The sequence below is a fragment of the Grammomys surdaster genome, unplaced genomic scaffold (genome assembly GCF_004785775.1).
Source record: "Grammomys surdaster isolate TR1022 unplaced genomic scaffold, NIH_TR_1.0 239, whole genome shotgun sequence".
NCBI classification, from domain to species: Eukaryota; Metazoa; Chordata; class Mammalia; order Rodentia; family Muridae; genus Grammomys; species Grammomys surdaster.
In genome coordinates this window covers 7,010,618-7,023,793 of record NW_021604684.1, presented here as the reverse complement: position 1 = coordinate 7,023,793, position 13,176 = coordinate 7,010,618, and the positions used below count along the sequence as shown (strand labels likewise).

Sequence of the window (13,176 nt, the reverse complement as noted above, 5' to 3'; positions counted from 1 at the left end):
TGAAGCCTCTTGGAGAGATCTCAGATCGATTTATGGAAAAGATTCTCAAAGACCAACTTCTCACTTTGACTGTCTTTCAGTAGTGCTTATTGACCATCGCAGTGACGACCAGACCACAGGTAAAGGCAGAGGAGAAGAGACCATAATCTAACTGTAAAGAGCAAAGCTAAAGAAACAAATAGGTTTCCTCCAAGAGTGACTGAAAGAGGACGGACATGCATTTCTGATGGATATTAAGATAGACAGCATGCGGTAAGACAATATAGTCAAGCAATACAAATGTATTTCCTTGCCACCCTCCAGTCAAAATTCTCTTACCTAGGTCTTGAGCTCCCGCAAAATAGATTTTGTGTACTTAGAATGGTCCTGACTTCTGGGAACCTTGGGCCACCTATCCACCAGAAGCCTGGCCTAAGGATAAGTCTCAAGAGTGAATAATAGAGACTCGGTCAGGTCTAACGGTTCCAAGCCTGATGCTGAAGGACATAGGCCAAACACTGAGAGGAGTGTGAGGGACACAGTCAAGCCTCCCACGCTTGTCGATTGTCTTATAGCTTTGGTTGTACCCTTCTTTTACGTAAGTATATAAGTAAGGAACACCGTGAGGCATTCTAGAATATTCTCTAGAATGTTCTCACGTGTTCCCAAGGCAGCCTAACCCAACTGCTATTTAGATCTTCCTTGCAGAGATGCTGCAGCAGGTGCCGCCGGTGGGATTCGGGGTAATGCCTGATGGAGATGAGAAAGGTTTTAAACGTTTGCCTTCCTAAAAAACATCCTCACTGCATCTCTGAGAAGTACCCAGCTGGTGTTTATCCTCCACAGTAGCAAATCAGGTTATTTATCGTCCTATTTCGTGATGTATTTTATAAAGTAATGAATGGTTCATTAAACTAAGTTTGGGCATCTGTCTCCCAACAGCCTCCTACTCAGCTGTACCCTTAGCGGGTCCTGGAACCCATTGGCGTGGGCTCCAGCCTCCCAGTCTCTTTCCTGTCCCCCACCATCCCCAAGCCGCTTCCCCTCCTGTCCTCAGTCCTCCTCATCCCTCCCCTTGGTTATTTAGGAGATTAGAGTTCATTAATTAAATCCTGTGCTTAGATCGAACTGTAACACTATTCCAATCACATTTATCTTTCAGGCGGCAGTGGAGATGGCAACCTCGCTGGAAACGCGCGGGGGAGCCTGAGCCGGCAGCCGGAGACGCACTGCTCCGTGTGCTCCATCGCCAGCCACGCCGCCGCGCTGACCCTCCATCTTCCTGTTCAGCTCCGGGCCAGGCTTGACCCTGCCCCGGGGTGGGGTAGGGGGCAGGCTCCTGCTTCTCCCGGGGCTCCAGATCGTTCTCCACCCCCGGGCCCTCTGCGACTCAATTGCCTGGGTCCCCCCTCCCCCGCCACACACACACTCACACGCGCCCGCGAGCACACACGCACGCACACAACACACTCACACGCCAGCAGGCTGCTGGCCGCTCAATGGACCGATTTCCCCGGTTTCCCTGAACCCAGCCTAGCCCGGGATGAGAAATTGCAAAATGGCCCGAGTCGCCAGGGTGCTAGGGCTGGTCATGCTCAGCGTGGCCCTGCTGATTTTATCGCTTATCAGCTACGTGTCTCTGAAAAAGGAGAACATCTTCACCACTCCCAAGTACGCCAGCCCGGGGGCGCCCCGAATGTACATGTTCCACGCGGGATTCCGGTGAGTATGGGCCTCTGTTGGAGCGCCCTCGGGTATCTCGGGTCGATGGTGTGTTGGGGGACCGTCAGAGAAGAGTGTTTGGGCTTCTCGGTAACTGCTTGGTCCTTTCATTCCTTTTTTTTCTGTTTCTGCACTTTATTTTTTTATCCCAAAGCCCCTAAGAGCCTTTGTCCTAATCGATGTGATTGAATTTCTCCTATTCTTCCTCTGCGTCCCTCCCCCATTTCAAAACTGGGGTGTTGGCGGTAGAGCGAGAGGCGGTGTTTGGACAGCAAGGCTGGGGGGTGGAGGGGGGGTAAACCCAGAGCTGGGCAAGGCTTGAGGTGAACGACCTGGCCGAGCACTAGCAACGGACTCCGCAGGCCTGGCTGGGGCGATCTAATGGCGCAGGCGCCGACTGCTCTCGCACCCCTTCCCTCCTCCCCTTTCTCATCTAATGATGCGCAGGTTTATTCTCTTGAAGCCCCTAGGGGGTTCTTCCTCGACCCTTCCCCCGCTGCCACCCGCCCCCTCCTTTCCTGGATTTCTGCAATTCCTTAGCCCCTGCGGGAAGCTAGCCTTCTGCTGAGGGCCGCCCACCCTCGCTGGGTCGAAGTCACTGCGGGGCGCAGCTCCGCACATCTGGAGCCCCACCCCTACCTGTGCCCGTAAGGAGCTCTCCCCGCACCGCTTCTGATGGGCGAGTGGCAATCACAAGCTGCACCCTGGGGGCCAAGCTGGGCCAGGGATGTGCAACCTGAAGAAGCTAGGCCTGGACAGAAGAGCCCCTCTGGGAGTCTCCAGCTAAAGGCTGAGGATAAAATCAGACTTGGGCGTGGGAAGGAAAAGGTTAAGGCTGGAGCCCTCAACCCCCACCCCTTTCGCCTGAGTCTCGAATTTCCTCTGCTCTTTCACAAAAAAAAAAAAAAAAAAAAAAAAAAAAAAATCAATTCTGGGGCCGAGGGGTGGCAGGGTCGGGCCGGCGGCCGCTGTCCGCGGTGCTGACTGACTCGTAGTCCCGCTGAGCCACGGCCTGCAGCCCTGGGCTGGGCTCCGACCCTTGCTGTCTGCGTGACCGCCATCTTTCTTATGGTCTCCCCTGCACCCGGAGGACTAGACAATGGGGAAGAGTCTCCCCTTTTCTTCCTTTCTTCCGGGCTTGTGTAGGAGCAGAGAATGTGCCAAAAGAGAGGGGCTGTGGGGTGGGCTTGCTCTTGTGTCAGCTGCCCCTTCCGATTGTTGCTGGAGCTGTCACTGTCTGGGTTCCCCTCCCTGAGGCCAGCACCTATCTGAACTAATGCTCCTCCTCAGGTCACAGTTTGCGCTGAAGTTTCTAGACCCGTCATTTGTGCCCATTACGAATTCTCTCACCCATGAACTACAAGAGAAACCTTCTAAATGGACATTTAATCGGACAGCGTTTTTACATCAAAGGTAGGATAGGAAGAGAGGTTTTGGTGGTGGTGGTTGTTTTTAATTTTGAAACTCAATAAAACAAACAGCACAAAAACAAATCCAAAGCCAGTACCACACACACAAATCGCCAACTCATCTTGCCCCACCTGCAAGTGTAGGGGCTTTGTCTCCCCCAAGCTTAAATGTAAGAGGAGGTGATTCGTAGTCATCCCTCTTAAACATTTGTAGTATCCTTAAACAGGAGCAATCAGGTTGGCCAATACCTTCGTAACTTGGCCTTGACTGAACACCACGATGTCTGGTGGCACCAAAGTTGTCTATTTAAAAATAAAATAAAAAGGTTTCATTACAAACAGATGATCTCCTTTATAATTATACAATCTCACTTATAATCAACACAACCTTACCACATCACTCACTAGCGGAGATGTCGGTCTAAATGTATATGTATGTAGACATGATTTTGTTTCGATTTTGCCTGTTTGTTTTTTATGAAGCTTTTGCAGCTTTTATTATAAAACTAACTTCATTCTTATTCATTGCGGTGGCCTGTTTTTATACATAAAGAAGGCTTTTCTTTATTGTTTCATTTTGTTTTAGGTGAAGGGAAAAGGAAGAAATTAATTCTCAGTGATTTTTGGTCTCAGAACCATAGACAACCCCCCCCCACCCAGTGGGATTGTTATGTCATTAAATGCAATGTGAGCCATCTAGTGTATTTATTAGGGCTGTGAATACTTATTTTTCAAGCCAGGAAGGGATATGTGGTTTTTGCCCTGGCATTTATTGTTACTGTACTTTAAATATATATATATTCTACTGGAAAAATGAAAAAGAAACTCATGGTGTCAGAAAAAAATGTGTGGGTTTCTTTAAATTGGTATAATCATAGGATTATGGTACAGTTTTAAAAGTATTTATGCTTAAATATAAACTAGTACTAAACCCCCAAACACACCAAATACATCTCTAACTTGATTACAGTATTTTTCTACACTGGGCCAAGTATCCCTAGCAATCAATCAAAAGAATACTTCCTTCTCAAAACGTCCTGCCTTTCAATCCATTTATTAGAAAAACCTTTAATTTTAATAGTATTGTTTTAAGTTGCTTTTTAACAACTCCAAGAATTATGCTGCTACCTAAAAGCTGAGGTGACTGTCACAGTCTACGTTGTCCTAGATTTGATAATTGCTCTTTCCACCCCACTGTTGTTTAAACAGAAGGCCTGGGAGTTTCAATTTACCTTCTTGTCACTGGGGAACCTGCTGCAAAGTTGCAGGTTACCAGTCTTTTAAACTATTTTTAAGTACCTCAGACTTTAAGAAAAGATAATTTCATGGAAAGCTCAGTATGAAATCAAGCTGAAGTCAATTCTAAGTATCACTTTTCTCTTATTACCCTTTTTTTCAGAACGTGATGTCCTTTTTTTTTTCTGAAGGCTTACCTATATCCTGTTAAATTGTGATTTCATATACTCAAACAGGAAAAAAAAATTCCTGCTTCATGATTCAGCAGGCCTCAATGAGATAGATTATCATTTCATTTCTATTAAGCATTTAGTCATACCCATTACTCTTCCCATTTTCATATTTTAATAATAGTGCTGTACTATGTGCTGTTCCATATCTGTTTAGCTTTTATTTAGACACCTGTAGTATTTGCTATTCGTCAAGCACTGCAGTCCAACAGCAAGCAAGCAGCCCCTAGTTACAAACTCTAAGTCACCAATGTTTATACATAAATGTGAGTTCTTTGAAGCCTGTGTAAATTGTCTCCCTGTGTTTCCTAACACAGTTTGGCATCTGCCTCCTCCTTAATCAAATACACTCTTTGAGTAGACCAGAATACCAAGAAATAGTAGGTCAAACTGTACACTGAATTTACTAGCATCCAAAGGTTACAATCAGAACTTGACTGAGATATATTGCTATGCCTGTACATTATAAAACAGGCTTCCCTTTGGAGCCAGCAACTATAAATGTATACTCTTACTTGAATTGAGTGTGCTTAATATTCTTGTGTGAGTTAAATGGAAGCATAAGATGGAAACTTGGGTCTTTGGGATAGAATGTATTTAATAAATCTTTTTTTATTTTAGGCAAGAAATTCTTCAGCATGTCGATGTAATAACAAATTTTTCTTTGACCAAGAGTAGTGTTCGGATTGGACAACTGATGCATTACGATTACTCCAGCCATAAATATGTCTTCTCTATTAGCAATAACTTCCGGTCCCTGCTCCCAGATGTGTCACCCATTATGAATAAGCGTTATAATATTTGTGCTGTGGTTGGAAACAGTGGAATCTTGACAGGGAGTCAGTGTGGACAAGAAATAGATAAATCAGATTTTGTTTTTCGATGCAATTTTGCCCCGACAGAGGCTTTCCACAAAGATGTTGGAAGGAAAACCAACCTCACAACCTTCAATCCAAGCATCTTGGAAAAATATTACAACAATCTTTTAACCATTCAGGACCGTAACAACTTCTTCCTCAGTTTAAAAAAGCTTGACGGGGCCATCCTTTGGATCCCTGCATTTTTCTTCCACACTTCCGCAACCGTAACAAGAACGTTAGTGGATTTTTTTGTTGAGCACAGAGGTCAGCTAAAGGTCCAGTTGGCTTGGCCTGGAAATATCATGCAACATGTCAACAGGTGTGTATGTTTTTATTACATTTAACTCATACCCTCACCAGATGGCAAGTCAATATTGTAATCTCTTGGACATGGGAGCCATCCAACTCACTAGTTGTTGTGGTTGGTTTAGTTCTGGAGGACAAACTCTTATCTTCTTAATGAATGAATCACGCTAGTTAAAAAGTTCAGTTTACCCCTAGCTGGTAACCAAGTGCGAAATGAAAAGATCATTCATCACCCTTCCTTTTATTTCCTGCTCCTTCTTAGTGTGCAACCATGGAAATCACCACCAACCAAGAATTTCCCTTGTACCAATAGGTATATCCCAGTAACACCGGTGACTAAATCATGCAAAGCCTAATTTTAAAAATTGTAATTTAAAGAAGAAAAAATTACCATTGACTTTAAAATATCCTTTTTGTCTGATGCTCAGGTGTTTGTAGAGTTTCAGGATTAGGAACCCACCTGGGAAAACCCTAAATGGCATAATCTGCTTTGATAATTAAATGTTTGAGTACTTGAGGACCTCATTGCTGTTCCTTATGGTGTGATAAGGAGACTGACTGGAGAAGGAACATTTTCACCTAGTCCAGTAACTTTCAGTTTGGGTTTAAACAGCCCAAAGAATCAGAGATTTGAAGTAAAATACTACTACCTGGGCTGGCCTTGAGTCTGACTCGGTGAGGGAGGCAAGGATCATGCACTTGGTGTTTTTAATAACCCCTTAGATGGTTTAAGTATGCAGCTGTAAGTGAGACTATCATCCAGGGCATTTTTAAAGGCAAGATTAATTGCACGACTTGTTTTTTTCTTTAACTCCTCGGAGCATTGCCTCAACTCCCATGCCCTCCTGTGCAAGGAATTCAGGCATCACAGCAGAGCACAGATCTTATTATAAGCTCAGGTGGGTTCTGGAAGGCTTGGTGACCAGGAGTGCATGCTGTAATAGATATTCCCTTTCTCTTATTTCCTAAGATCATTTCAAATCTGATATCTATTTTGCTAAGCTTCCATTGAAAGAGAGCTCATAATCTAGTAAAATGGTGTGTCTCCAAAAGGAAGGGCAATTGTATTATTTATAGTCCAAACTGAGACCTTTACTTTGAGAAAATGGGTGTGATGAGTAATTGCCAAGGGGTAACATACACAAACTGGTACCACTCCCAAGAACGTAAGATACAGTAGAACTAAACCCCAAAGTCTGAGAACTGAATACAAAGAGTGGGTTGCGTTTGTCCAAAGTCACTATTCAACATGGGAGAAGCCAAAGTTCAAACCCAGGTTGTTTATCAACCCATCCCAAATCTTTGACTTCATCGTTTTTACTCCATTCTGCTCCATCTTTATTCATTTTTATGACATTTTAAATCTCATGCAGAAGGGAACAGACCCATGTACTGGGGCTGGGAAATGTATCTACCCGTGAAACCCAAACAGTCTAGAAAAATCTAACTCCCAGCCCTGCTTATTGACGTATCTGACTGAAACCTTCAGTACCAGCCGCTGAATCTGCATGTACTTGTTGTTCTGCAGGTACTGGAAAAACAAACACTTGTCACCCAAACGACTGAGCACAGGTATCCTTATGTACACCCTCGCATCTGCAATATGCGAAGAGATCCACTTGTACGGTTTCTGGCCTTTTGGATTTGACCCCAACACCAGGGAGGATCTGCCCTACCACTACTATGACAAAAAAGGAACCAAATTTACCACCAAGTGGCAGGAGTCTCACCAGCTGCCTGCTGAGTTTCAGCTGCTCTATCGAATGCATGGGGACGGGCTCACGAAGCTCACTCTGTCACACTGTGCCTAAGAACTCCACATGGAAAGTGCCAAAAGGCTGTTTAAAAAGTGCCCCCAAACCAAATTGAATAGTCTCCAGAACAGAACCCATAGACAATCTGGCTAAGCCTGTCTGCCACTTACAAGGAAAGACGTCTTCTCTTCCTCTTTTGCACTGCTCTTTGAATGATCTTAACAGACTTAAGACAGGTGCATTTAAGCTGTGTGATTTAGACTTGATCGGGAAAGGTTATATTGCATTTGAAAGTATGCTGCACAGAGAATAGCTTGAACTAGTTCTAAGTTTGTATTTTAATAATAAACTGAATCCCGTGTGAATGAGGAATGTGACTGTCATCTCCTCAGCCCTACTTTGATATAGTCCCCATAACCAGAGAGCACTGGCCAGCTCCAGCAGGGTCTCTTTTGCTAGGGGGATCAGAATCTTCAAAAACAAAAAACTGCTTTACAGGTTGCATATTCTCTCTCTCTCTCTCTCTCTCTCTCTCTCTCTCTCTCTCTCTCTCTCAACACACACACACCACACACACTTCCTGTTGTCCTACTACCAAAAGAATTTAATAATTTGTTAGGAATACTTCTGGATTAGCTTCGCTTGTATGTGTTTGCATCTGTACCTGATGTGTTCTAGGCTCTGGATAACTTGGATGTTTCATGACAAACTGAGCAGATCTTAATGACTTCCCCCATGAAGAATTTTATAGGAAATGCCTCTTATCAAGTCCTTACTTGTCCATACTGTTATTCTACAGCATGGTGGTCTATTTGAGTAGAGTGGCATGTGCTACAGTGTCTCTTTTTCTGTCACAAAGAAAGCTCATAGTGTGGGTGGCATTGCATCTGTTGGCACGAGTGTAGTTGTGGCAGCTCCTACAAGGGTTTTCTAGCTTATGTCTTCAACAATTCCAGTTCAAGCACTAGGCTGGGCACTCTCTCAGAACAAAGAGGCATTGGGTTAATTTAAAAACCTGGAGAAAAAATTAAATAGGGGAAGAGGAATGTTTGCAAGTCATATAGTCTGTAAAGAGTTGTGACCAACGGAGAAGCACAAGAGGTGGTGTGGAAGATAAACTAGAGCTTTGGCCAGACTGGCCTCTGTGTGACACATGTTAGCATTAATCATGTCAGCTCCTTTCTGTGACATCCCCACCAACAAACATCTCCACACGATTGCTTTCTTTGAGACAGTTGAAGAGACTATTCTCTGTTTCCAAGTCTGTGCGTCTATACATTGAGCATTTCAAAAAGAAAAGCCATTATGCAGTGGCAAGACTTGGTCCTAAATAACCTTTGGAATTTGAGATCAGCTGGCCATTGTTCTCATTGTTTCAGCTGTATCAGTAGAAATCGCATCACTCCCATCCCAGGCTTTACACTGAGCAGCACTTTGTTCTTCCAATCCAACCCAAAGGCTGGCCAAGTTGATGTTAAATTTTAATAAGACTTTCTTTCCTCTTTACGAGTGCCCGTGGAGCACATTTGTTATACATTCCAATAGGGTAGCTTGTTCTTTTCCAGAAATCTCATCTAGACTGCTTACAGTGTTGTAAATATTTTTAAAAACCCTTGCTATATAGTTCAGTCATCAGTGTACTGCCCCTCTTGGGGAAAAAAAAAACAAAAACCAATCATTCCTTTAAAAAAAAAAAAAAAAACGTGGAGTAAGAAGACACACTGTTCTTGTATACCACCTGGTCCTGGAGCTGCACTGTTCATTTCGAGGAGCTAAATCAGCCCCAGATACAATCTAGTGAAAGAAAACCGTTCAGATCCAAACACAATACCAACTGTGGCACATGTTACCCACTTGTGAACGCCAGTCATTCAGATAGAGTAGAGGAAATAGGGGTAAATATTTCAAAATAAGAAGCATTAACTATGCACAGAATAGTAAGAAAATTAAAATTATAAGGTATTTTTAAAACGCTTTAGAATTCAAGGACAATTCCATGGGCATGAAAAGGATACCTTGGCTATGCCCTGTCACGTTAAACCACACCATGGCTGTGCCCTGTCACTTTAAACCACATCATGGCTGTGCCCTGTCACGTTAAAGAGCACAGGACACCATGCTGCTACTCTCTGGATGGGTATAGGTCATGGAGACTGACAGAATTGCAGCAGTTATTATCAGGATTAAAAGGCCTGGCTATTCCTAAGCCCTTCGTTCATTTGGTTGCAGCCAAGGGATATTAACACTAAGACTACAGCCCAGGTTCTGACTCCAGGGCTTTAATTTCAGTGTGCCCATCAGGTCTTACTACATATCAACTTGGACTCTTTGCACTAAGCAAGATAAAATACTCAAAGACTATAAGATCCCCAAAGCTAGTTAATTAATCCAAGATAATCTATTTAAATTTGATCTTATCCAGAATGTTGTGGTGGTTTTTGTTTTTTTAATGGATATTTTTACCTCAGTTGTATCCTGAACCTGCTGCTCTGATGGTTTGGAAATGCAGCCACCAACTGATGCTACATCTTTTTTTTTCTGTTTCCCAGGACTATTTCGATGTGTAAACCAACGTAACTGCTTTCATGATAGAAAGGTTTTCTTATTAGAAAGGCAGCCAGAGCTTGTTGGCTCTCCCTCAGTCCCTAGGCTTGTAGCCTCAAGGGCAGTGAACAGAGCAGAGGGACCATTGAGCTCCAAGTTGACTCCACTTGGTTAGATCTGCTTAGTGCATTCTTTTGTGAGAAACACACTCATCTTTTGGCTACCTACAACAGAGTACACCATCAGCTATGTGAATAAACTTCACCATAATGCTCCCAAGGATGTCTGAAAATAACTAATTACTGAGCAGAGAAGACAGGGAAATTTACAAACTCCCGGCAGCATGAGTCAAAAGGTGGTTGTCACGACTTCCTACCACACCCGGAAATTTGGGGTCCTCATGTGAATCTATGGACCTGGGGATCCAACCCAGGACCTTGATCCTGGTAGACAAATATTCTACCATTGATCTCCATTCCCTGGCTTTGTTCTTGTGCTAAGTAACTTTAACCATTATAAAAATGCAGCCTATTTAGTAGTACTGTATGTCTACCAGTGCTGAATATGACCACTGTACCATCTGTCTCTGACCTGAATATCAGACATGGGGTATAGCAAGGATGTACAAAGGGAGACCCTATTCACTCACCTACCCTCCTGGTACCAAGGCTGTCGGTGCTGATGAATGTGAGTGCCCAGACAAAACTGATGTTGCAGGGAATTCAGTGGATATGAATCCAGGGAATTCAGTGGATATGAATCCATGCTTTCTAACTTCAGGCAAGGCCCCAAACACTCAGACAATAACTCGTGGGCCCCAGAGAAACAGGAACAATGGAAGGGGAGGAGTCATTGAGTTTTCTAACCCATCTTTACTTTACAAATATTAAAATTGAGATACAGAGAGACTAAGTGATTTTTCTCAAATTTTACATAGATAATTATTGAAGTTAAATTAGAGTATCAAAGATAAGGCCAAAGGAAAACAACTTAAATCTGGAATATTTGCAGTGCAAACATAATGGCAAGGGGCCGTGAAGGAAGAAGGAAAAAGATGACTAAGTGCACTTGCTGGGGTACACAGCAGTAGAGGAGACACTTGTCCTATACACAGCAGCCTGCTAAAAGCCACCCAGTCTCCCCTAAAATGAGAGAGAAACCTCCTGTTAAATCACTGACTGATAAATCCCAGTTCAGTTACTGATGGTACATAACTGACAGATGAAATTGTACCTGACAATATATCATCTTAATAAAATCATGTGTGAATGGTTTAGAAGTTGAAGGCTAAAAGTGGCTGTATTCTTTTTGTATATAAAACTTTCAGCAGGGGCCCCTTGAGTTAAAAAAAAAACTGTTTTCCATTTTGTAAGTAATTTCAACAGCCGGCTTTGAATTATTGTATTAGTTTGTTTTGCTAAGAAGTAGTAGAAAACTTTGGTGGCTCTTCCATTCAAATGATGTTCTGAGATCTTTTCTGTGTAGTTCTGGGCCCTTAAGCCTCTCTTCTCATAACTGTGTGAACATATCAGACAAACATTTGCTTGGCTTCTACTACTTCCCACCTGTGTATAACTGACCTTGTGACCAAAGTTGGGACTGTGTACATGTGACCGAAGAGCTCTAACGGAACACCATGGGTGCTGGGAATTGAGGGCATCTCGCCAGTCTGTCTAAGCCGCTTAATCCGTGGACCATTTAACCAAGGAATTGATACCAAGGACCAAAATGGCTAACCCTGCCTCTCTCACACTCTGCCTGCTTTGCCATATAAATATAACATTTCAAGTGGGAAATGTTTTCGAATGTTATGATTTGTTATGTAATATTGCTGAGCATTTATTTTTATTGTAATGATTTGTTAAAGATGCGTGTGGTTGAATAGATGTTTCAATCCTCGGTGGAGTTCATTCTCTTATTGTTAGAATCAGTGAGGCGCCTGATGCTGATGCTGGTTTCAGTGGTATTAGGATCTGGTGGGTGCCAAGGATGTATGAGCAACAATGTACATGATGAGGAACACCTTGAGATAGAATTCTTGCTCCTCGATCCACGTCTTTGAATCATATCCTGAGATAAGTCCAACCTAAATGGACCCTGATTGGTTCTGATGTGGCATATGGAAACTAACGGCATATTTTACAGCCAATTATATCTAGATGGCTTTGACCAGAGCATTTCTCACATACTTTGTATCAAATATTCCTTAAAGTTATCACAGCACATGGCAATATATACACAGCCTGAGTGACTCACCCTGCCAACTTCTAACCAAACTGACCATATGCTATGTTTTAAGCACATAGTAGTAATTTGTCAGTGTAGTCAGAACAGACATGAGCCGGCAGACAATGTGAAGAGCATAGCTTTGTGCACTTTACTCCAAGCCTAGTTCTTTATATATCATGGTCTGTGTTTCAAACAAAGAGGCAAAGCTCAGGCCATTCATCTTTATATAAATGGATAAACCAAGAAGCAGAGAAGCTAAATGATTCATTCAGATTCAATTTGGGATTCATTCCCAGCGGCTAAAATATTCCTCAGGTGGTCTGACTTTCAGTCTCCGAACAATGCCTCAAATGAGGGAATGCTCTAATGCTGTCATATTTGAGCTAAAATGAAACCAGCCCCTCCCCCAAAAAAGAAATTCACAGAGCTAAAATTCTAAGACCAACGTACGTAAGCAGGTGGTCAGTTATTACTCGCTGTCTTGTTCCTGCCCACGCTGGATAAGGTGCCACTGTGCTCATGAAGTTCCAAGCCATGCTTTTTCCCTTTACTGGGCATGTGCAAAGCTCTTGAGCATAACAGGCACCCAAAGGCCACCTTCGATTTCTTTCTATGGGATTGAGAAATAGTTTTATTTTTTGCTATGCAGCTAGATATTTGACAGCTGCTCTGGTAAGCTAGCATTTGTAAGTTTCTATGTATACATAACCCCATCAGAGCCAACTTCAAGCTACTAACATAACATCAGCCAGCTCAAATGTGCCAACATTCCCAAGAGCCAGCACGCATTGGTTTTGACATATGAGCTGGCTCTAGTGTAGCACCGCCTGAACAATTCTGAATCAACAAGTACCAGATAGAAGCTGGTAGCAGTGGCTTTGGGGGATGTTCAAACACCACCTTTCAA

General features: G+C 43.2%; 1 protein-coding gene across 1 annotated transcript; it reads left to right on the top strand.

Moving 5' to 3' along the window:
• Window positions 1–1,472: 1,472 nt before the first annotated feature.
• St8sia3 (ST8 alpha-N-acetyl-neuraminide alpha-2,8-sialyltransferase 3) lies at window positions 1,473–7,783 on the top strand. The gene is made up of 4 exons (XM_028774321.1): window positions 1,473–1,701; window positions 2,992–3,114; window positions 5,198–5,755; window positions 7,271–7,783. The coding sequence occupies exons 1-4, from the start codon at window positions 1,523–1,525 to the stop codon at window positions 7,551–7,553; spliced, it is 1,143 nt and encodes a 380-aa protein (XP_028630154.1). The 5' UTR covers window positions 1,473–1,522; the 3' UTR covers window positions 7,554–7,783.
• The last annotated feature ends 5,393 nt before the right edge of the window (window positions 7,784–13,176 follow it).

Excerpts from the sequence above, each read along its gene's own strand:
- St8sia3 (XM_028774321.1), top strand. The coding sequence starts at position 1,523 with ATGAGAAATTGCAAAATGGCCCGAGTCGCCAGGGTGCTAGGGCTGGTC. Across the intron at positions 3,115-5,197 it reads ACAGCGTTTTTACATCAAAG|GCAAGAAATTCTTCAGCATG; the intron begins GTAGGATAGGAA and ends TTTTTATTTTAG. Across the intron at positions 5,756-7,270 it reads ATCATGCAACATGTCAACAG|GTACTGGAAAAACAAACACT; the intron begins GTGTGTATGTTT and ends GTTGTTCTGCAG.